General features: G+C 43.1%; 11 protein-coding genes across 11 annotated transcripts; 7 read left to right on the top strand and 4 right to left on the bottom strand.

The window, feature by feature from the left end:
* Positions 1-248: 248 nt before the first annotated feature.
* SAMD00019534_012870 (hypothetical protein) lies at positions 249-569 on the bottom strand (the record flags this gene model as incomplete). The annotated part of the gene is made up of 1 exon (XM_012903254.1): positions 249-569. One exon carries the CDS (start codon positions 567-569, stop codon positions 249-251), a length of 321 nt encoding a protein of 106 aa, XP_012758708.1.
* SAMD00019534_012860 (hypothetical protein) lies at positions 469-1,325 on the bottom strand (the record flags this gene model as incomplete). The annotated part of the gene is made up of 2 exons (XM_012903253.1): positions 469-803; positions 884-1,325. 2 exons carry the CDS (start codon positions 1,323-1,325, stop codon positions 469-471), a joined length of 777 nt encoding a protein of 258 aa, XP_012758707.1.
* Positions 1,326-1,884: 559 nt separating this feature from the next.
* SAMD00019534_012850 (hypothetical protein) lies at positions 1,885-2,616 on the top strand (the record flags this gene model as incomplete). Its single annotated transcript, XM_012903252.1, has 1 exon — positions 1,885-2,616. The coding sequence occupies one exon, from the start codon at positions 1,885-1,887 to the stop codon at positions 2,614-2,616; it is 732 nt and encodes a 243-aa protein (XP_012758706.1).
* A 9-nt stretch (positions 2,617-2,625) lies between these two features.
* On the top strand, positions 2,626-3,171 carry SAMD00019534_012840 (hypothetical protein; the record flags this gene model as incomplete). The annotated part of the gene is made up of 1 exon (XM_012903251.1): positions 2,626-3,171. A coding segment is annotated over one exon (546 nt), but the record flags the coding sequence as incomplete, so codon positions are not given.
* Positions 3,172-3,726: 555 nt separating this feature from the next.
* SAMD00019534_012830 (hypothetical protein) lies at positions 3,727-5,076 on the top strand (the record flags this gene model as incomplete). Its single annotated transcript, XM_012903250.1, has 1 exon — positions 3,727-5,076. One exon carries the CDS (start codon positions 3,727-3,729, stop codon positions 5,074-5,076), a length of 1,350 nt encoding a protein of 449 aa, XP_012758704.1.
* A 177-nt stretch (positions 5,077-5,253) lies between these two features.
* SAMD00019534_012820 (hypothetical protein) lies at positions 5,254-6,897 on the top strand (the record flags this gene model as incomplete). The annotated part of the gene is made up of 1 exon (XM_012903249.1): positions 5,254-6,897. One exon carries the CDS (start codon positions 5,254-5,256, stop codon positions 6,895-6,897), a length of 1,644 nt encoding a protein of 547 aa, XP_012758703.1.
* A 127-nt stretch (positions 6,898-7,024) lies between these two features.
* SAMD00019534_012810 (hypothetical protein) lies at positions 7,025-9,780 on the top strand (the record flags this gene model as incomplete). The annotated part of the gene is made up of 8 exons (XM_012903248.1): positions 7,025-7,064; positions 7,139-7,170; positions 7,287-7,354; positions 7,433-7,901; positions 7,962-8,139; positions 8,210-8,510; positions 8,573-8,770; positions 8,838-9,780. The coding sequence occupies 8 exons, from the start codon at positions 7,025-7,027 to the stop codon at positions 9,778-9,780; spliced, it is 2,229 nt and encodes a 742-aa protein (XP_012758702.1).
* Positions 9,781-9,817: 37 nt separating this feature from the next.
* SAMD00019534_012800 (hypothetical protein) lies at positions 9,818-11,662 on the bottom strand (the record flags this gene model as incomplete). The annotated part of the gene is made up of 4 exons (XM_012903247.1): positions 9,818-11,026; positions 11,111-11,182; positions 11,275-11,373; positions 11,447-11,662. The coding sequence occupies 4 exons, from the start codon at positions 11,660-11,662 to the stop codon at positions 9,818-9,820; spliced, it is 1,596 nt and encodes a 531-aa protein (XP_012758701.1).
* Positions 11,663-12,836: 1,174 nt separating this feature from the next.
* Positions 12,837-14,063, top strand: SAMD00019534_012790 (hypothetical protein; the record flags this gene model as incomplete). Its single annotated transcript, XM_012903246.1, has 5 exons — positions 12,837-13,049; positions 13,120-13,233; positions 13,341-13,470; positions 13,556-13,851; positions 13,932-14,063. The coding sequence occupies 5 exons, from the start codon at positions 12,837-12,839 to the stop codon at positions 14,061-14,063; spliced, it is 885 nt and encodes a 294-aa protein (XP_012758700.1).
* Positions 14,064-14,241: 178 nt separating this feature from the next.
* On the bottom strand, positions 14,242-15,285 carry SAMD00019534_012780 (hypothetical protein; the record flags this gene model as incomplete). Its single annotated transcript, XM_012903245.1, has 1 exon — positions 14,242-15,285. One exon carries the CDS (start codon positions 15,283-15,285, stop codon positions 14,242-14,244), a length of 1,044 nt encoding a protein of 347 aa, XP_012758699.1.
* A 2,672-nt stretch (positions 15,286-17,957) lies between these two features.
* SAMD00019534_012770 (hypothetical protein) lies at positions 17,958-20,258 on the top strand (the record flags this gene model as incomplete). The annotated part of the gene is made up of 4 exons (XM_012903244.1): positions 17,958-18,018; positions 18,110-18,643; positions 18,722-18,994; positions 19,069-20,258. Coding segments are annotated over 4 exons (2,058 nt in total), but the record flags the coding sequence as incomplete, so codon positions are not given.
* Between the last annotated feature and the right edge of the window lie 164 nt (positions 20,259-20,422).

Raw genomic sequence — 20,422 nt, 5'->3', positions numbered from 1 at the left:
TAGCATGTCTGCGGGGCAGGCTTTGTGTTCTCTACGAACCAGATACCTTCTGCTCCATTGCACAGAGCTGTTCCGGTGGTGTCCAAGAAGTAGTAGTAGAGTGGGCGTCCGTTGAAAGTTGGCTGAAGGCGACCGTTCTGGCAAGCCTGAGTCCCGAGGATACCGCCAAGGTCGAAGCTCTTAAGAGAGTGTGGGAATCCAACAAAGGCAGACCAGACACGAGTGCAGTCAGTGTTGTCCAGACATGCTTATGGTTGGCCGATGGTGTCTCTTGTGTAGTGGTAGGCGGTAATCTCGGCAGAGTCAACCAAGATGTTGGTTGGGCCTCCCTTTACAGTGTAGGTCCATGGATGACCCTCGTTGGTGCCGAGTACAGCCTTATCACTGTTTGGGAAGAAGTCATAGTGGGTGTGGTCGGAGGTGGATGTCTTCAGTCCATTGATGGAGATGACACTGTTATCAAGGTTGTTAAAATTGAGAGAGATGTGACAAGCTGGAGGACCATGGTTGACGATCATGCAGAAGAACTTTGACGGTGGATTGACCACTGGCATCGGTCTTGGTCTCATTCTTGAAGCAACTGTTGCTGAACTGGCATGTGGAGGCACCGGCACATGGGTCGGAGGAGAGGTTGAAAACGGCCACCTTGACCTTAGAAGTATGGAGTAACATATGGCTATACACGAAGAATCCGTTGATGTCGTCACCCTTGGACTCGCCTGGAATCGAATCGCCTGCGTGGTAGTGCAGAGGGTAACCATTCATTGTGACCTGGAACTGCTTGTCAGAGCTCTGGACGAATCCTATGATGTTGTTAATTCCAGCTGAGGCATCTTGGCGAGCAAATCCAAGTACAGGTGGGAAGACAGAGGCGCCAGCTTACCATCAATGCACGATGGTGCGGTGTAGGGTTTGTGAGCACCATTGAAGTAAATAGCACGTCCATTCTGGTCGACTGTGATCAAGCTACGGTCCATCTTGTTGAAGCTTAGAGTGTTCTCACGGAAGACAAACCACACTTGGCCTACATTCTCACCAAGGACATCACCAGCCTTGGTATCTAGGTAGTAGTAGTAGAGTGGCATTCCATTGTATGTGGCTTGGGTGGTGTTGTCAGTTCGCAAGGATATATCAGCGTCTCCGGAGAGGGTAGGGTCAGCTAATGGTGTTCCGATTAAGGGTGGCCAGATAACAGCACATTTTCCATAACATGTTGAATCTTGGTGTGGAGTGTCCTTTGTGAAGTAGTAGAGTGTCCTTCCAGTCTCAGCATGGATCAGGATTTTACCCAAACTAGTTTGAGCAGTAGTGAGGGTAAGAATCATTATCAATATGATCGATTATTATATCAACATTGGAGGTATATAATAAGAGTATATTTATGACTAAAGGATACACTACCTTGGATGTTCATGAAGTCAACATTCTTTGATATTAATTGATATTTTTGAACCAGGTACCTGTAGCCGCAGCAGCCACACTTATGGACATGCTCAACTCATTCATTTGCAATAATAACAACAACAGATATATAAAATGGAGTCATTACCATCAATTGTTGTCCAGTTGATAATCGATATGTTATTGGATGATTGTGGAGATGATGAGGGGATGAGCTCGACAAGATTGATGGACTTCTGGTGTCTATCACTCACTTCAAAATCATTCAGATCAGTTGCCAACAAAGTAGTGAACATACACAAGGTTGAGCATCACAAACACTATAGTATCAGCAGCAGCAGCAGCAGTAGTAGTAGTAGCATCAGCTATAGTAGTGATAAAGATTCACTTCCCTGTGTCCTATGGTAAAAGAACAAACCATTCAATCTGAATCACGATAACAATGACCATCACAACAACTCAACATCAATCACATCTATACAGATGTCCAATCTAGTTCAACAATCGATCAATAAGGAGTCATTGCCTTCATCACTCAAGACTCTACACTTTGGTATATGTTTCGATGGGATGATCGAACCGCACTCATTGCCAGACACAATCACCAGGTTGATATTCAAATCCAACATATACTTTGCACCATCATCACACTTCAACAAACCTCTACAGCATGGCTCACTACCCTCGTCTCTGACCGAACTACGCCTAAGCTCTGTGTTCAATCATGAGTTGCCAATCGGTGTGCTTCCTCAGTCGCTCACAACCCTTATCTTTGGCGAAGACTATACGAGGAAGCTCATCGATGGTGCCCTCCCTCAGTCACTCACTGATCTCGAGTTTAGTCCTTTGTATGAACACGGACTGCCACTGAAGACAGCCTCAGCCTTGCCGGGATTAAAGAAGTTAAAGATGTCAATCTATCATTCAGAGCCATTGCCCATGGTCGAGACACTTTCCCTGTGTGACGTTGTCGACACACTCATCATTGGCAATAACCTTCCATCATGGCCCCCAACATTGACATGTCTTACCCTATCTACATGGCTTGAGGAGTACCCTCACATCTTTGGATTGCCCAAGTTCTCCAGACTTCACTGCATTCACATCAACAGCACCTTCATTGATCAGTCTGACGTCTCAGTTGGAGACTGTCCAAAGTATCAACAACCTGCCAACTTCACAATCACTCAGAACGCTGTGCATAGAATTCTTTGATCGAGACAAATGGCCACTCTTCCTCTTCCACCATTCCTTACAACTCTAACGTTGGGCGTTGGATTCAAAAGATTGATTGAGCCCGGTATGCTACCCATGACACTGACAGACCTTACACTTGGGCCAGACTTCTGCCAGCCCCTCGTCCAGGACGCTCTTCCAATCACTTTGTCAAGACTGGAGCTTCAGAGCACACGTAAAGGTTGGACGCACTGTGTCTGCCTGCCATCACGACTCAAGACCTTGGTGTGTAGTGTCGAGGCACTTGGAGATCTGCACATACCATCTGACAATGACATCTGTATGCACATAGCCTTGGCTCATCCACCAGGTGTACCATTACCCGATGTCTTTTACACCAATCGATTGATGGTTGATCATAAAGTGTTATATACATTGTTTGACTATGCTCGGAACATCCAAACATTCGTCGTCAATGTATACTTACACTTCAATCTCTATCAATACATTCTACGTCGGATTGATCAACACAATGCACTATGGATATCTGGCCAATGCCCAAACAGTCGTCCATGCTTTGTTTCAATAAAGAAATGATCTTGTGAGTGTAGGAATAGTTCAAGATAATGATCAAAACTTTGATCAAATAAGTGATCATTACATCATTTATAGGTTGATATAGAGTTAACAGATAACATGGAGTCATTGCCAGGGATACTGATTCAATCGATATTCAATCAGATATTACATTCACGTGATGAGGGTGCTTGGGGAACAACAAGAATGATGGACTTTTGGTGTCTGGCACTCACATCCAAGTTGTTAAGATCTGTTGCCAACAAGATGATCACACATATGTCGACAGCAGGTAGTCATCAACATCAACATATACTTGATGATAAGAATGATCATTATGACTATAAAGAAGAGTATGATGATCTTGATGAAGATGATAATGGTGACCTCCCCTGTATGACTTGGATGCATGACAAGCCATTCAAACATCTTGAGCTGTCCTACCCTCGCCACAGCACATCAATCACATCGATCACATCACTTCATCTTAGCCACAACTTTTTCCAACCGATCAACAAAGGTGATCTCCCGCCAACACTACTCGCACTTACAATCGGCGCGAACTTTGATCATATGATCACGCCTGGCACACTGCCAGACTCAATCACCAAGTTGACATTCAAACATGATGACCCACGCGCCAGATCATTGTTCAACAAACCTCTTCTACCTGGATCGCTGCCTGCGTCACTGACCAAGTTGCGACTCAGCTCATCGTTCGATCAAGTGTTGGAGCCAGGCGTGCTCCCAGCGTCTCTAACATCTCTCACTTTTGGACTTGGATATGTCACGAAGCTGGTCGATGGGTCGCTGCCGCACGCACTCACCGATCTTAGACTGAGCAACTGGTATCACCATACGTTGCCCCATGTTCCCTTGCTAAAGTCCTTGAAGATGTCCTACGCATCACATTCATCGGTCATCCCAGATGGTCTGGAGACGCTTGTGACACTAATGTTGGAGGGCACCTCTTATAATACATTGAACAATTTACTCAAACCATGGCCAAGAACATTGACCAAGATCATCTTATATCGTCCATATCAAAACATGCCTACGCTGCCACCATCACTCACCAGTCTGGTCTGCTTCGAAGTGCCAGACGCACGAGTATTAGCCGGCGCCACTTCCCTCACACACTTGAAAGCGCACTATCAAACAAGTCTACTGCGACCTGGCGACCTACCCCAATCGCTCACGTCACTCTCACTAAACATTCGCACAGCCATCAACAGGATCACGTGCAGTTTGCTTCCATCATCGCTCACGTCACTGAAGCTGTGTTGTGAAGATGGTCTTGTTCGTGTGGTGGAGCCCGATGCACTGGCACCACTCACTTCGCTGCGCAGCCTGGTGCTCGACCTCAACAAGGAACCGATCCTGGGGGCACTGCCCCCATCGCTCACATCACTGATCCTTGGCAAGAGACACATCCACCCACTCACCAATGTCATACTCCCAGACTCCATCACCAACCTTCAACTGCTCAATCCAGAAGTCGACTGGCTGTATCCACATCCACCCATGCGCCTCCCATCCAAACTGAGACATCTCACTTGTTCGACCACCAAACTATACGCGCCTTTGCCCACGACTGTTCCCGATACTTTGTCTGCACATGTGACAGAGTGGCCCACAGGCGTGAGTCTCAACATATCGACTGATGTGCTTCCTTTTGACACAGTGACAATGGCATCTGCTGGAAGAGTATGCCAGGCAATCTACACCAATCGATTTAGTGTACGGCAGTACCTTTGGAAAAGGTACCTGTTGGTTGCACCCAACATTCAAACATTCCGAATTAATGTCACTCTCGCTGGAATCAAGTATCCATACTTCATGCGACGCATGGACCAAACATATATTATCGTTGTATCTGGATCATGTCCATCATCACATGTCCAAATAATAAAGTTTGATTGATTGATGATCTTTAGACACACAGGGGCATAGTTCCAAAGTGATCTTTTTCAAATGTTGTGCTTTACATCACAGAGATAATAGATAAATAACATGGAGTTATTACCAGGAATAGTCATTCAATCGATATTCAATCAGATATTACATTCACGTGATGAGGATGCTTGGCGCTCAGCAAGAATGATGGACTTCTGGTGTCTGGCACTCACATCCAAGTTGTTAAGATCTGTTGCCAACAAGATGATCACACATATGTCGACACAAGGTCACCATCAACATCAACATATACTCAACGATGATGAATGTGGTGATGATGAGGTTGATGATGACCATGACCTGCCCTGCATGATATGGATGGGCAACAAACCATTCAAACAACTCGAGTTGCCATCATCAATCACATCACTTCAGTTTCATGACGACTTTAATCAACCGATCAACAAAGGTGAGCTGCCGCCATCACTACTCGCACTTACAATCGGCGCGAACTTTAATCAAACGATCACACCTGGCTCGCTACCAGACTCAATCACCTTGTTATCATTCAAATATGATCACCCACGCAATGGATCAATGTTCAACAAACGACTTCTTCCTGGCTCGCTGCCTGCGTCACTGACCAAGCTGCGTCTCAGCTCAATGTTTGGCCAAGTAGTGGAGCCAGGCGTGCTACCGGAGTCACTGACATCGCTAACTTTTGGATTTGGATTTGTTAGTAAGATTGCGAGCGTGACGCTGCCCCACGCGCTCACCGACCTCCAGTTGAGCAACTGGTACGAAGAGACGCTGCCCTATATACCCTTGCTAAAGTCGTTGAAGATGTCCTTTAATAATTCACAATCATTGAACATCCCAGATGGTTTGGAGACGCTTGTGTTGGAGGGCGGTGCATCCCATTCATTGGATAGTTTCAAGTCATGGCCGAGCACATTGACAAGCCTCAGCTTCTATCGCCCGCACCCAAACATGCCTCCCCTGCCACCATCACTCACCAGTCTGGTCTGCTTCGAAGTGCCAGTCGCCAGCGCGATGGCCAACGCCACCTCGCTAACATACCTGAGGGCGCGCCATCAATTCACGCCGCTTCAACAAGGTGATCTTCCCCAAACACTCAAGTCGCTCTCACTAAACATTCGCAGAGCCATCATTGGTACCATTACATCCAGTCTCCTACCATCATCGCTCACCTCACTAAGGATATGGTGTGCGGATGACCTCGTTGGCGTGGTAACACCTGGTTCGTTGGCATCACTCACAACCCTGCGCAGTCTGACGCTCGACCTCAACAGTGAGAAGATCCCGGGCGCACTGCCCCCATCACTCACATCGTTGATCCTGGGCCGGCGACACATCCACCCGCTCACCAATGACATGCTTCCAGACTCCATCACCAACCTGCAACTGCTCAATCCAGAAGTCGACTGGCTGCATCAAAATCCGCAACTGCGCCTCCCATCCAAACTGAGACATCTCACTTGTACGACCACCGAGCCAGACGTACCCGATCCTCAGGCTGTGGCGGTCGTACCAGAGTGGCCAGGCATGTGTCTCAACGTACCGAATGATATGTATCCGTTTAACACAATTGCAGCTTCCGTGGCATCTCCTGAAGGTTGGGCCATCCAAACCAAACGATTGAGTGTATCTCTGTTCCATTGGGAAAGGTGCTTGCTGGTTGCACCCAACATTCAAACATTCCGAGTCAAGATCTCTTTCGCTGGAAACAAGTATCCATACTTCATGCGACGCATTGACCAAACACAACTTATCGTTGTATCTGGATCATGTCCATCGACAAATGTCCTAATAATAACGTTACCATAACCTTTGGTTGATTGGTTGATAAAGTGTGTGAACATCACCCATCATTGACTTTATTTTGACTTCATTCATTCATCAATCATTCATTTAACAAGTTGAAATACATGTAATATATATACATAGACATACAATGAATGTCAAACTATCATGTCAGAAGTTCCCTGTCAATCGTATGTCCCTTCATCAACTTGTAATAAGGCCTCCTACTCACTCATACATTCACTCATTCATTCATCATCAACAGCATCAGTTAAGGACGCAAGCGGTGCAATATGGGTAGGTAGTTGATTGATTGATTGATTGAATGAACGAATGAACGACAACATGACTGACTTGAAGGAATGATTGAATGATAGGGATGTGTAATTCAACCATTCAGGAATAATATACAGTGTCATGCTAATAGTGCGATTGTGGATAGATGTCAGAAGTGCTTTGCATACATCAACTCATACGTCAAGTATGATTACGAAGGCAATTGGAGATGTAATATATGTGATCGTGTAAATAAGAGACAAACAACAACAACAACATCAAGTCCAGGAGGATCACAGCATGGTTATAACAATGGATCATCATCATCATCACCTATAATGGCATATGGTCTTCGTGAGGAGTTGATGAATAATAACATTGTGCTTCATGTGAATGACGACCAACAACATTCAGTCAACAACATCAATGCTGCCACTGCTGCTTCGGGCGGTGACCTGATGTCAGAGGAGTACAATCACTATAAGAACAACCCAATATATGTTGCTGTGATTGATCAGTCGGGAAACCCGGAGCAGATGGAGACAATCAGGAATGGCCTCGAAGCATTGGTACATGCACTGCCAGACAACTGTCTTTTTGGCATGGCGATCTATTCACACAGGATCGGACTGTTCAACCTAAACGACAGTGTACCAATGCTCAAGTACATCGATGTAGTTGGAGGCGACTCTGCACTGGCTCAAGAGATAAGCTTTGATGACATCCTACCCTTGACCTCATTCCTCGTCAATGTATGATTTATCGATTGAATGATTGATTGGATGATGTTAGCTAACACTTAACTCAATCAGAAAGCAGAATGTGAGACAAACATACTTAATGCCATCAACATACTCACTGATGGTGTCAATGTCGCAGCTGCTGCCGCATCAAACTCGACTACAAAGAAGGGCGGCAATGTCAGGACATTGGGTCCACTCGTCTCAAGACTCCTGGACTACCTCTCATTCGACAACATCACCTTCAATGGTAATGACGCTCATCCATGCTCATACTCTCCTTCTCCTCACTAACTCAATCACTCACTCATCCCTAATAGTCAAGGTTGGAGTATTCCTCAATGGTTGCCCAAGTTATGGAGATGGCGTTGTTGAGAATGACTTCACGTCGGTGGAAGCATTGTATGATGAGCAGCTCAAGGCATCATTCTTATTGCCATCAAACAACTTCTTCCAGAGACAGGCAGAAAGAGCTACACAGGTCGGTGTACACTTTGACATGTACTGCATTGGGAACAACTTCTACGGCTTTGACACCATCAAGTTCCTGTCGACATCAACTGGAGGCAACCTCTATCGATACACCAACCTCTCTCCAAAGTGTCCACTTCCACAAGATATGTATGTCTGATCCATTGATTGATTAAATGAGTGATCCTGGACTAACAATGACGATAATCAAGTTACAAACTCATCTCTAATGGATGGGGATTCCATGGTCTGATGCGAGTGAGGACCAGTCAGAACTTTAGCGTGGACAACTGCTTTGGCAATGTCATCGCCAGCAAGAACTATGACAACCTGTACCACATTGAGTCTTGCTCACCATTCACATCGATTGCGTTCGACTTCAAGTTCACTGACCCATCAGCCTTTGAAGGGTAAGTCCAGTCCTGAAACACCCTGGACACACATGATGATCTAACATTCATTAATTCATTCACGCAGTGACAAGGTACCATTCATTCAAGTTGCATTCTCATATTCATTCCTTCCACCAGTAGAATCATCAAACAACAATGATGAACAACAAGTTAATGAAGACACTGAACATGGAACACAATCAAACATTAGAACGATACAGAGACGACTACATATTTACAACTTTCAGATACCTGTGGCACTGAATCCAGTTGAAATGTTCAACTCTATTGATCTGGAAACAACCATCTCGCTGCTCACTCACAAGGTCATCAAGGAGTCGTTGGAGAAGGGCATTGGCGAGGCAAGAGTGTTGCTCTATGAATGGATCGCCAATATCATCACACAGTACAACGAGCATGTCGTCATCCTGTCCTCGGTACAAAAGACGCTGGACATCATGTTTAGTCAGGTCCAGCACCTGCGTCCACTGCCTCGCTACGTCTTTGCCTTGCTCAAGAGTCCTCTGTTGCAGCAGCTGAACAAGACCAATGAGATCGCGGCCATCAATCGCGGCTCGGATGACTGGGTGTTCTGCCAGTGTCTATACCAATCGCTTGAGCCGCGTCTGCTGCACCGCGCAATCTACCCCACGCTCAACACTTATGGCGCACCCAACAACCTCGCCTACAAGTACCTGCCGCTATCCGAGAACAGCATCAGCGTGAGCGTGTCGCACATCTACCTGATGGACGCCTACGACAAGATGATTGTATACTACAGTCCCCAGGTGAGCAGCCAGCATCCATTCCCACCGCCCGCTGACAGTCTGATACGCCAGACCATTGCCAATAGCAAACAGGACCGTCTGGTCGTCCCAGAGATCATCTACACGCGTGGCCACCTTTCGTCGGAGGGAGGCCGTCAGTTCTCTGACTACCTGATCGAGGAGGACAACTGGCAAGGTCAATCATTCAACGAATTCCTCAAGGATCTTGGCGAAGGTATCAAGAAGGTGTTGCAAGAGTAAAGTAATGATTGTATTGATGATCGAWTTGATTGATTGATTAGAGTCTGTATGCTTTGGATAAGTTGAACTCGACGACGTAGCTGATCTTGAGTTGGGTTCGATCGTAGACGACATACTCGTCGTGCTTGAATGGAGTGGGCTTGGAAGAGGTCGTCTGGACACCGTGACAACTGTTGAAGCCTTGAGGGGGCTGAGTCATGTTGATGTCTTTGGAATGAAGTGAATGTTCATTGCCCAGTGCCACACGAGCAATGATCACAAACCGACTGTCCTCTGATGATGCGCTGGTGTACCAGAGCGAACCCTCGATATGCTTGGCAAAGTATAGGCCTGCGCCCATGAAGCCTTGATCAGTCCTGAATGCCCAGTTCCTCTTGACCACCGTGTCTGGCAGTTGCAGTCCACGTCTAAGCACACCCAACAGACTGTGACACTTTGTTCCATGGAACATCAACTGCTCATTGCCAATGGTCTCGTTGAATGCATTCTCTTCGTCCTCCTTGATTAGCCTGTACACATTCCTGATGTGAACATTGTCTTGATTGTATGAGTTGTTGTGGATCAATCTCTCTACGATGTTGTATTCGGGTGTGTAGGGCTGCAGGTAGACGATGTGGCAGTGCAGTGCCTGATACCTCATGTCGTCCAACGAGCTGGACACCAATTGGCCACTGTTCTTCTCACTGACCTGTGATAGATCAAGCATGAGTTGATGCAACTCCTCTTGCTCCATGTATGAGTTGAGTGATGAGATCACTGCATTTGCCTTGTCCTTGGCCTTGACACCAATGCTTGTGGGGACCTTTGAGTAATAAGCCGAGCAAAGGTCCAACAATGTTTTGTCCGTGGTAGACACAGATTGATTATTGATCTGAGTACTCAACGTGACTATCCTCTGACCAATTGACTTGAGGGTTGACATTGATTCTTCGAGTTGGCGTGATGACAATACACCCAAGGGTGTCTCCAGACCATTCTCAGTGATGTTCACAGTACTTAGACTACTCTTGAGTGATCGTGTAGTGAAGTTGAACAGTCTGCCAACCAGTTGAGCGACCTCTTTCGAGACATATGTTCGTTGAGTATTCCTTTCAACATCCTCATCCATATGACTTGTGACTTGATTAACACGTTTACACAACTCCAACTTCCTTGGTGAACCAATAGAGTTGGACAAAATAATATCCACCTCCTTATATCCATTCTCCTCAGAAGTCTTGGTATTATATATTGATGAATATACTTCCTAATAATGATTGATTAATAAATATGTTAGAGAGTGATAAGAGTAATTCCAGTGAGTGATTGATTGAATGGAAATAATATATACCATGGCTTCGGACAACTCTTCAAAGTATCTGAATTGTACGGCTGATTGGGACAGACTAATCTTATCGGTCCTCTAATGATTGATTATTGAATGATTCCAGTTCAAAACATATTAGTATTCAATCAATACATTCAACTCAATCAAACAAGAAACTAGATACATACACCAAATTGAGTATAAATACGATACTTCTTTGATTGATTTCCATCCAGGTGCAACTCAATATAGAAGAACTTATTGATGTTGTAAGATAACTCAGTGTTCTATATTGTTTGATTGATGATTGAGTGATTAGTATTCAATTCCAGTTTCCAGGATTTCGATATGTGATTATACCTGTAACAAGTGAGACAACTTGATATCATGGTTCGAGGAGTATGATGGTTGTTTGTCCTTGAGGTTATAGATGTTGATACCTGGAATATGATAGATATTTGGTATAATCCTAAGTTCCAAGTTGACTTGATCACTTGATGTGGACAATGACAAAGACGATGATTTGATCACAACATCTTGCTTTCCAACACTACCAGCACCACCTTGATTGAACATGTATGATGAGATATCATTAATGGGTCGACCATTATTTCGATGACAATCCAATATTAGAGAATCATTGGATATTGGTAATGAATGTTGTTGGATCTGTTTCAGCTTGGTCGATGGAATGGATTCCAGTGAACATGTCAAGACATAATTTATCTTTGGATTGATTGTGTATGATATGTTTCCACCATACTGTTTGATCAAGTCACTAAGTTGATAGTTGGCAATAGATGTCCTGCCTACAATAGTGAACGTTTTGTCTGTTAAAAATGATGATTGGTCCATTGATGTATATGAATGTTGAATGATTAATTATTATTTGGATTTTTGGTTATTGGTATAATTGATTGATGGATTGATTGATTTACTGCTTGGTGGATTAATTGGAGTCGGCACGTAGACCATCATCTGGTAACATGATCATTTATCAAAGTGTGAATTTTCTGATTTGAATATGCTGGAAATTACACAGAAGTTGAAGAAAAGAGGTAATCATTGGTCAAAGGCAAAGTGTAGAACAATGTCAAGGTATATCAATGATCAAAGTGTTTTGTGTTTGGGTGCAGATATACCTTTAGTATAACTAGTATAATTAGTTAGATGTTCAAACAGGTCAGTCAATCATTCAATCGGTAGTTGATCTAGTTCTGATCGACACTTGTGAATGTGTGTTGTTGAGGGAAGTTGTAGGGTTGTACGAATGACAAAAACCAAAGGTCGCGGAGTGCAAGTTGACTTGAAGCGTCCCAACTTCTCTTCATCCATTTCTGAAAAGGCCAATGGAAGAAATATATTTCTTAAAGACGACGACACTTACACATTCGTTTCTATTAACATATATTATTTATTATATATCTTACTTATACTTATACTTATACAATTATATATATATATATATATATATATATAGAGATACATCATGAGGAGTAACCAGCTACGCATAATAATTGTGATGTTGCTGGTGCTCTCATTGATATCATACACTGTGTTCAATGCTGTGATGAGATACAAGGAGGCAGTCAGACAGAGTAGACCAAAGTATGGTCTAGATGCAACATTCAGGACAGTACCATTCTTCTTTGAACGACAAGAGGTAGGTACATTATAAGACAAAGTCAGTCAGTCAGCGAGTCAACTCTGGTCAATCTAACTAACAATGAATGAATGAATGAATGAAATGATGAAGCGAGAGATATATGAAGTTAGCATTGTTACACAGGTGTCTATAGATAGATTGGAACGATTGTCTTGGATGGCTGACAAGTGGCGTGCACCTATATCAGCAGCAGTGTACATAAAGGATGACTCTGACATTGATCACATCATAAGTCTCATTCGTAGCAGTTATGCTGTAACTCAATTTGTAGACATTCATCTGCTCTACGCGAACAATGTATGTGTCCCAAGTCATTGAACTCGTGTTGATCAACGACTGACAGATTGACTGACACTCTATTCAACAGACGAGATACCCAATCAATACACTTAGAAACCTATCGATCAAACATGCAGAGACTGAATGGGTACTGTTGATGGATGCTGACTTTGTACCACCAATCTACCTGTATCAGAACTTGATGTAAGTTGTTCAAGAGGGTCGACCTGACCTTGACTGGACAGGACATGAATGCATGCTAACTCCCAATCGATTGATTGTCGCCGACACAATAGTAAACATACATTCAAGGTACCAAAGACTAATTTGACGGCGTTTGTCGTTCCATCATTCGCGAGTGACCTCGAACGATTCGAGTTGCCAGATGACAAGGACACATTGTTATCAATGGTCTTGGAGAATGAAATATTCCCAACAAGTAAGTCAAGGAAGGCATGCATGCATCTGCCACTCATTCACTAACAATCGATCAATCAATCAATCAAACACGAATGATATAATAGACGTCAATGTTTGTTCTAAATGCCATGCACCTTCAAATTATAGTAGATGGTATACAGAGACACAGCCTTATACAGCAAAGTACAAGTGGATATATGAACCATACTTGGTGTTTAGGCCGAAGCAGGTGGAACCATTCGACGAGCGACTAAAGGGTTATGGATTCGATAAGAACTCACATACATTTGGCATGGCTGTCCAAGGCTATGAGTTCATCGTCCTGCCTAGTTCATGGATCGTCCACATCAACCATCCCGCCAAAGTGTGGGAGGGCACCGATACATATAGCGAGCAAATGGTAACATTGATCAATCATTGACTTGGCGTCACATGATGAATGACTGACGACTAACCTTCCAACTTGATTAATCATTCTAGTTTGATTCTTTGAAGGTTGTTTGTGATTCGATATTGCCAGACACAAAGATTAAGTATGGATATAAGGCAGACGATCAATTGTTTAGCGAACCAATATCAAAGAAGGTGTGTCATAGCAGGGATCATTGGTAGTCAAGTCAACAAATATCGATACACTATTATAATACAATTAATACCATTCACAAGTCCTACTCCTCCCCGATCAAATAGATTGTGGAGGGTTGGATATATTAACGAACGAACGAACGAACAATGCTACTTGACTCGCCTCGACTAGACTGGAGCTACACTACATTACACACAAGTTTATTCACATGTTACTGCAACTTGGCATCGATGGCAACATGTTGACTCCTCGTGGAGGTGATGACAGAGATGACAGATAGGTATAGGGCACTTGGAAGTTGGATGTCACAGGTTGGAGTTGCTGTCTGATCGGCTCGAACATGGCAAACTGTTTGATCAATGGTCGAAGGCAGTCGTCTTTGTCCAAGTTGTTGGCATTTGCAGCAGACAGAGATGGAGATCTGGAGCATCCCTCACTGATTGATGCAAGGCTGTTGGCATAGTCCTCGAGATCATCACTTGGACTGGAGCGAGGCGAGAGCATGTTTGGCGTGGTGGAAGCAGACATTGATGGCACATAAGTTGTTTTTGGCTTGGTGAATGATTTGTAATTGTTGAAGGTCATCAGTGATGATGATGGTGATGGAGTTGGTGAACTGAATGAATGTTGTTGATATTGTTGATGTTGATGATGATGTTGGATTGGTGATGATGGCACCGACCAAGTTGATCGATAGTTGTGGAAGTGAAGAGTGGTAGTAGGTGGTGGACTTGATCCTGGACCATGATTGTGATGACATGTCGTGGGAGTGTCTGCTGAGTTGGACTTGTGATGTGTACGTTGTCTTTTGACTTGTTGTGATTGGTTGTGATTGTCGTTGGATTTAGCGGCAGCTGGCTCGTTGATATGCTTGGGACATAGTATCAAACCTGTCTTCCTATTCTCCTTGGCCTTGGTCAGATACTCAATATTGTCTGGCATGCACATCACATGGTAAGCAGTGGGACATCGGAAACAATGTACTGATTGCTTGCTGTCACCAGACTTCTTGCATGTGGCACAATAGTGTAATGGACAGATGAATCTTGGAGACTTGGTATTGATCGGTTTGACAAGGTCCAGGGCCAACACACAGGAGTCATGGTAGAACTTGCCACATTGGTGCACCTTGCACTTGGACAGACCCTTTCCAATCTTTCCAGGTTGCTTGCAGGCGAAACATATACTATGTTTGTTGGTACAATCATTGCACTCCCATCGTAGATCAGATGGTGGATATTGATCCATACCCAAACATGCGAGATGGAATGATCTTAGACAAGGACCGTCACACATGAATAAATCGGTGTCCTTCTCACATATACAACATACTCTCTCATTCTTTCTCTTCCTTACATTATCATCAAAAAAARGAAGATGTTGTAAATGTTGTTGTTGTTGATGGGTGTAGTTGATAATGATATTGATTGAAATGGATCATATGGTACTGATTGAGGAGGTGGGAGAGACTGATGATGTGTAGGTATATAATGTATAAATGAAGTACCATGGTTTGGATACTTTATAATCCTCTATAAATAGTTTGTAAATTATTAGTATATAATAATAATTAAAATTATTGATTAATATTATAATTACCTGTGTTATCATTTGTTGTTGTGACCCCATTACCTTTGGGATATTGTTCTGGAAGTATGAATCAGATACAACTTGATCATTGGACATTAACATGGTATATCTTGAGTTTGAAGAATGAATATCTCCAATCATTCTATAAGAATAATAATAAAAATATTAGTATATTTGTATATTAGTATCAGAATGATTGAATTGAAGTTCTCTCTATCAGAATGTATTAATGTAAGAGGAATTGTAGATCTTAAGATCTAATACATGATAAAATAATTAATTAATAAAATATTAAAGAATTGAATGACATCTAGCTAGGTGTTGGATTGTATAATGGTCACAATTGGACTCCAGATGAGACATTGAGCTCCTCCATTCAATATGTGTCATCACCATCTTCATTAGATGGACTAACCAGATTGATTGGATGGATGATTGGCCCTCCCCTCACAGACGACAAACATGAGATGAATGGATTGAAATGAGATAGATGAGTTTGGAGTTGAGGACATACCTTATTCAATGGTAAACAATAAATTAATAGTTGATATTATAATGTATTATATTATATATTATATATTTATTAAAGATACAATACTCTAGAAGAGTAATGAATAGTTTACAAACTTACACGCAATAAGTGTTCGTCGGATTGTGACAAAGAGACTTGGGAAGAAGTGTTGTTGGTCTTCAACTCCTTCGCCCTCACTCTCCTCCTCATCGTCGTCGTCGTCGTCGTCTTCACATATGTACGTAGTTTGTTAGTGGCACCCAGATGAATGAGGCCTGTCAGTCAGTCAGTAATGTAATCAGGTCATTCGTCCGATACTTGGCAGAGGCCTGAACGAATCAATGTATTGTGATTGTATTAAGCGACCTGAATGAAGATCAGTGTTGACAACGTGCCGCTCTCCGCACTATCTTGCTCTCTAGATTAAATTTAAAATAATGGACCTCATCATCGGGTCTAACTCTAACAACCTAACTCATCGGGATTCACAACAATCACAATCAACAACATGTAATAAATATATAAATTTATATTTAAATAAAAGTTTGATTGAATTGTCGTCGCTGTTGTTGTGACAAACAACAGGTGCTGCAAAGTAGCGTAGCCTATTTAGCAATTGGGACACGATTGTCTCGGAAGTTGACGATTATCTGGGCCGCTGCTGCAAGTTTATAATTATCTTCTTGAAAGAGTGGTCAGCATCAAGCATCATGTCTGCCCCCAGGAGGTGATTGATGATTGATGCTGACATGATTGGTTCAGTATTGACCCAGGACCGAGATAGTGTTTCTCATCAGCAACAACAACATCCGCGGATGATGATAAAAGGTCGGATCGACACAGACCCAACACCTTACACTTTATACCCAACACATCTGTTGAATGGCTGGCATTCATACAATGCATTTTTTTGTTATTGTCAATGCTGTTGTGTTGTTATTACATTGGCAAGAAGTAGCAAGCAAGATAGGTAAACAAACATAATGATTGATTGTTGATTGATTAGTACTGCAACACATAAACAATATGTGTTATGTAGTTGAATGTATGTGTCAATCAAACAAGTTTGAACAGTAGTACTGACTACTCACTTTGTTTGATGGCTTGGTCATGGCATGTCTCATCAATCATCAAGTTGTTATAAGTTATAACAACTACTACTAACTACTTCTAGTAGTACTAACTTGCTCTTATCTCATTGATCACTCACTATGATAGTGATCATTGCAATGAATATTAAGACCTGGTGCCATTCTCTTGTTGTGTCTCTTTCGCACTATCTCCTGACTGCGATGCTAATCTTTGAAAGAATGAAAAGAGTCGATCCACTCAACAACCCAACACTGTGTGTATTTGTTTCGAAGATGGCCTTTATCACACACCTGTATTATTTGATTGTTTGTGGACAATCGAGATTCTCTTGCTGTGACTGTTTGTGGGTTCCAACAACATTGTCCTGTGTAGTGATGTGATGATGCCTTGTATGAGTTAAAAAGAGGTCCGTCTTCCTACTGGTGGTTGGTCTGACTTCCCAACACCAACAACACCACTATGATCATTGGGAGGTACAATGCATCAACTACCAGCTACCCATTCCCTAGACCTTCGTGAATCTCTAAACATGATGGGGAGGGCAGGCCAATTTAATACATGATGGTGTGTTGACCAATCAATCAATCACCTTTGTTAATGTTGGCCCTGTTGGCGCTATGTGATAGTCATTAAGTCATTGTGAAGTGGAGTAGAACGCTCAAAACAGATCCTTCAACATCATCAAACAATCAATAATACATACAATCAATCAATCAATCAATCAATAATGTATACTTTAATATTATTATTATTATTATTATCATGTACCTTTATAACAGCCCAAGAACGTATGTTATCAGTCCACACACATGGACACATTTCATCATGCTCACTCATACCTTTCAATCATTCAATCATTCAATCATTCAATCATTGTAGCTGAAATACTATCCATCTCATATGGAGTAAACGTTGGAGTGATATATGGAAATAACCTTGACCCTACTAGTTTATTAACTGTCAGTGTAGGTTATCCATGGACTCCAGGGGTAAATGGTTACGATCTACAGGTTAATTATGAGAACTATCTCCACAATGTCACTTTCTTTTATACCGATGAAGTGCCACTCTATGGCCGCATAGCATATATGGCCAGTAATCGTCAGTACTATCAAATAGATTTGAAGTGGACACCTATATACGTGAATTCCGCAACAAAGGTGCCAACACAAGGCGGTGACATCACTCTCAGTGGCGCAACTTTGAACTCCTATATGGGGAAATCAAACTGGTTGACCTTTGATCAATATGGAATTCAGTTCCAAGCCGATGCCAATAGCGTGACACCCTACATTAACATATTCCACCTTGGTCCAACCAACATCTCTGGCAACAAAATCAAGGCCACCATCAAAGGTTACCCATTCGATCAGGGTGTCATAAGGAATCAATCACTCACATTATCCGTAGCTCGTAAGTTGTTGGTTGGAGTCCAACCTCGAAGTCACAACACACAGAACATTAACATCCTCGATCTCCCATCATTGATAGCGCCATATATTGATCAAGTCTTGATTGATGGAAACAACAACATTCAGATCAATGGTGGTAGTTTCAGCTCTAATGTGTCGTTTGTCACTGTATTGGTCGATGGATATCAAATGTTGATCACTGGGTTCACTGCACACTACAACATCACTCTTGGATACAATCAGAATTCAACATATCCACTCAACTCCACATACTTCAACATGCCAGGTGTCAAGTCCTTCACTGTAATAGTCGATGGCCTGGCATCTGAGATCCCATACAATATATCTATACGTAAGTGAGACCTCCCACCTCATTGATGACCTTATACCTTCCCTTACCCTAACCCCGACCTCACCCATACTTAGGCCCTATCATCAGTAAAGTGTCTAGTGTGTCCAGTGCTACTGGAGGCGTGGTCACGATCTATGGACCAAACTTGTCAAAGACAAATTGGAATGGTTCACCAATAACTGTTATTATATCATTGGGCAAGTTGACATGTGACTATAACTCTTCACTTCCATCACCTCCTGGATCATTGCCATGTACCGCACCTGCTTCTCCAGGTATCATACAGACTGACCAGGGTGCCCCAGTGGACCTGATCATCAATGGCATTGTGGGTAACCATAATGTATACTTCTTGTATGATAATCCAACACTCGACACAACGCCATTCCAGTTTGGTCAGTTGATTGGTATCGCTGGAGACTTCCTTGGCAACATCAGCGACATCACAACAACCAAAGTAACAATCAACAACAATCAAACATTGGCGCCACTCACAATCAAGAAGCGACAATTTGATGGACGCCAGGTGTTGGTCTTTGCTGTCCCTGATGGCACTGCACTTGGAACCACGCTCAACCTGACCATCACCAACAACTTCAATCACACATCACTTGTGTCATATGTTGTGATCCAAGGGATGAATGTCGTTGTGGCTGATGCCCCGGTCGATGGTGGCCCCGTGAGCATCACTGGCACGCCGGCTGACATGTTCAAGAATGTGCATCTGGGTGATATTGCCATCACTCAATGTGTCTCGATCCCAGGCATTGACGCAACTGGAATCAAGTGTATACTGCCCAAGGGTACAGGCAAGAATCACTCATTATCCATTGCCTACATGGAGGCCGCCACGCAAGCCTTCAAAGATGTATCCTACCGTTATGGTCCACCCGTGATCATTAGTGCCACTAGTGTCGACTTGAATGGAGGTTCAATCACCATCATTGGACAAAACTTTGCCACCGTTGCCGACCTCGCTGTGAGCATTGGCAGTGTCAAGTGCACTCAGGTCAAAGTGATCAACTCACAAACATTGACATGTACGTTGAACAAGGATGACCTGCCCTCGCCACTACCAATCGACCAAGTCCAAACCATCAATGTAACAGTCTCAGAACAACAAGGCTCCGCCACCGTGTTCCAATACAGTAAGCCAACCGTCGCGCCCTCTACAACTGGCAACCCAAGCCATGGCAACAAACTCTCAGCCACCACTGTAATACTATCAACTATTTGCACTCTATCTCTTGTTGTCCTATACATGTAATATCATATTAAACTTCATATTATTATATATCTATTCCATGTTTGTTGGGATGATCATCACTATGTGTGTGTGTGTGTGTGTGAGTTGGTGATGGACCATGAACCCTTTTTGATTGATTGATTGGTCATTCTACAAATTGGTTGGCCACAACAATACATCCT

This window comes from Acytostelium subglobosum (genome assembly GCF_000787575.1).
Source record: "Acytostelium subglobosum LB1 DNA, scaffold: scaffold2, whole genome shotgun sequence".
NCBI classification, from domain to species: domain Eukaryota; phylum Evosea; class Eumycetozoa; order Acytosteliales; family Acytosteliaceae; genus Acytostelium; species Acytostelium subglobosum.
Note: the sequence above shows the minus strand (reverse complement) of the source record. Positions and strands in the feature narration are given on the sequence as shown.